The following is a 2,725-nucleotide window of genomic DNA, read 5'->3' on the forward strand; positions in this document are numbered from 1 at the left end:
GAAGACTCTTGAAAGTCACTTGGGCTGCAAGGAGATCCAACCAGTCCATCCTAAAGGAGATCAGTCCTGTGTGTTCATTGGAAGGACTGATGCTAAAGCTGAAACTCCAGTAATTTGGCCGCCTCATGCAAAGGGTTGTCTTATTGGAAAAGACCCTGGTGCTGGGAGGAACTGAGGCAGGAGGAGAAGGGGATGACAGAGGATGAGATGGCTGGATGGCATCACCGACTCAATGCACATGGGTTTGGTTGAACTCCAGGAGTTGTTGATGGACAGGGAGGCCTGGTGTGCTGTGATTCATGTGGTCACAAGGAGTCGGATACAACTGAGCGACTGAACTGAACTGACAGTAAAAGATAACATTTTCTGGGGACTTCTAGATCAATCTAAACTTGAAGAAAAATAAGAAATTTTTCATATTTATCTTCCATTTATCTTTTGTCACCTGTGATCAGTTTCTTGCCCCATAACATTCTCATGGCATTTTTCACTTCTGTATTCCTTAGTGTGTAAATCAGGGGGTTGATCAAAGGTGTTCCAACTGTATAAAACACAGCTATCATCTTATCCATGGGGAAGGTAGTTGCAGGGCGTGTGTATATAAATATGCAAGGACCAAAGAACAAGATGATCACAATGATGTGGGAGATGCAGGTGGATAGGGCTTTCTTCCTCCCTTCAGCACTGTGGTTTCTCAGAGAATGCAAGATGATAGCATAGGAGAACATCAGCATGACAAAACTCACTGTACAGATAGCTCCACTGTTGGACACCAAGAGTAGATTGGTCGCATAAGTGTCTGTACAGGCAAGTTTCAACAAAGGCTGCAAGTCACAAAAATAGTGATCTATCACATTGGGACCACAGAAAGGCAGACTCAAGGCTAGAAGAATCTGAGCTGAAGAATGAATGCAAGACCCTACCCAGGCCACAGTCACCAAGACACCACAGACTCGATGGCTCATGAGGGTCATGTATCGAAGGGGTTTACAGATGGCCACATAGCGGTCAACAGCCATGAGAATAAGGATGAAGATCTCTAGGCAACCAAAAAAATGTGATGCAAAGACTTGGATAATGCACTCATTGAAGGAGATTGTGCTCTTTCCCCTAAGGGCATCGACAATCACTCTAGGGGCTATGGAAGTTGAGAGAAAGGTATCAGATAAAGATAAGTGGAAAAGGAAGAAGTACATTGGACTCCCAAGTGTCCTGCTGGTCTTGATGGTAGAAATAATCAGGAAGTTACCCAGTAACGTCCCCAGATATAAAAACAAGAAAGTGACAAATACTATTTTCTTCCTAACAGGATCCTGTGATAACCCAAGTAGAATGAACTCAGTCACATTATTGTTCATCTTCATGAATGAGATGAGGGATGAATGTGAAATAGATTATCTGCAAAAAAATCAATATATGGTGCAATATATTATATGATGGAATATTTTAAGTAAAACAAAATTTGCTTATCAGGTATATTATTTCCAATAATTTATATTATATGTTTGTTGCTTAATAATAACATTTTTTCTTCAATTTGTAATGACCATTTCATAGGGTCATTATGAGTCTCATATAAACTTGTGAATGTTAAACTTTCCAATAAAACTCTTTAAATACAATCCCTTGTTAGACCGGATATGATTATGATTAATTTTATGAATATATGTAATATATGGCTCCATTTTATTATTCCCTTTGTCATTTTTTGGCCATATTCAATATATTCAGAATCCAAAGTACTGTGCATCAGTCATTATTTAGGGTATATTTGATTGCCCATGGTGGTTTATGACATAAAGTCATACATCATCCTTAGCACCTTAAAGAATATCTTGTTCATACATACCCTTATACTTTTTCCTTTATTATACATATTGATTTTAAAAGTAGCACAAGCTGTCTTCCAGATACCCTAGTTTGAAAAGAGAAAAGACATATTACTTTAAATAATCTGTTGCAACCTCCAAGCACATTTATATTTAGTCTTTGATGTATATGATGAACAGAGCGAATGATCTCTGTTATTTGATAATATTTCAAAAATACCCATTACTCTTTTTTCATTCTCTAGCCAGGGAAAAGTACATTTTAAGCACTCATATTTCCTGAAGTTACATTTCAAAATGACTTCCTGAAGTTAAATTTCTAAATGAAAGAGAATTTATTAATTAATAGCTTATGTTTTAAAAATTCAAGCTTTTACCTAAGCTTGTTAAACTTGAGGTGGTTTTCTTTTATTGGAGGATGTCACCTGGCAGTTGGTCTAGGACCTGATCATGGTTATATTGCCAGTAGAGATTGTATACTCAGGTACCTGAAAACCTCATATTGCTGGAAGACCAGGAAAGCAGAAGAGGGAGGGTAATGTAATTTTCCAAAAGAGTCATAATAAATAACAACTGACTTCTTCATTCAGTTTGTTTCTGTCCTGGCAAATAATTATTCAACGTAAAATGTCCCTTCTTTGGATGAAGATTTCTGTTTTCACATTTTAAAAGAAATATTATCATGGGGTCATTTCCAAGAACACCTTTTTTTTTAGTTCTTTGTTATGAAGATGATGCTGGCAAGTGGCACTATATGCAAGTTTAAATAGAAAATGAAATGTCATGCATTTAAATATCATCTGGAAGACTTACTTATTTCATTGTGCCTCTCCTCAATCCATCCAACCTTCAATGCATGTCTTGAAAGTTGTGAACAGCCAAAGTGCAGATTATGA

At 37.1% G+C, this 2,725-nt stretch overlaps 1 protein-coding gene across 1 annotated transcript; it reads right to left on the reverse strand.

Moving 5' to 3' along the window:
- Nucleotides 1–431: 431 nt before the first annotated feature.
- Nucleotides 432–1,370, reverse strand: LOC112579526 (olfactory receptor 4C16-like). The gene has a single exon (XM_025265961.3). It carries the CDS (start codon nt 1,362–1,364, stop codon nt 432–434), a length of 933 nt encoding a protein of 310 aa, XP_025121746.3. The 5' UTR covers nt 1,365–1,370.
- Between the last annotated feature and the right edge of the window lie 1,355 nt (nt 1,371–2,725).

This window comes from Bubalus bubalis, chromosome 16 (genome assembly GCF_019923935.1).
Source record: "Bubalus bubalis isolate 160015118507 breed Murrah chromosome 16, NDDB_SH_1, whole genome shotgun sequence".
NCBI lineage: Eukaryota > Metazoa > Chordata > Mammalia > Artiodactyla > Bovidae > Bubalus > Bubalus bubalis.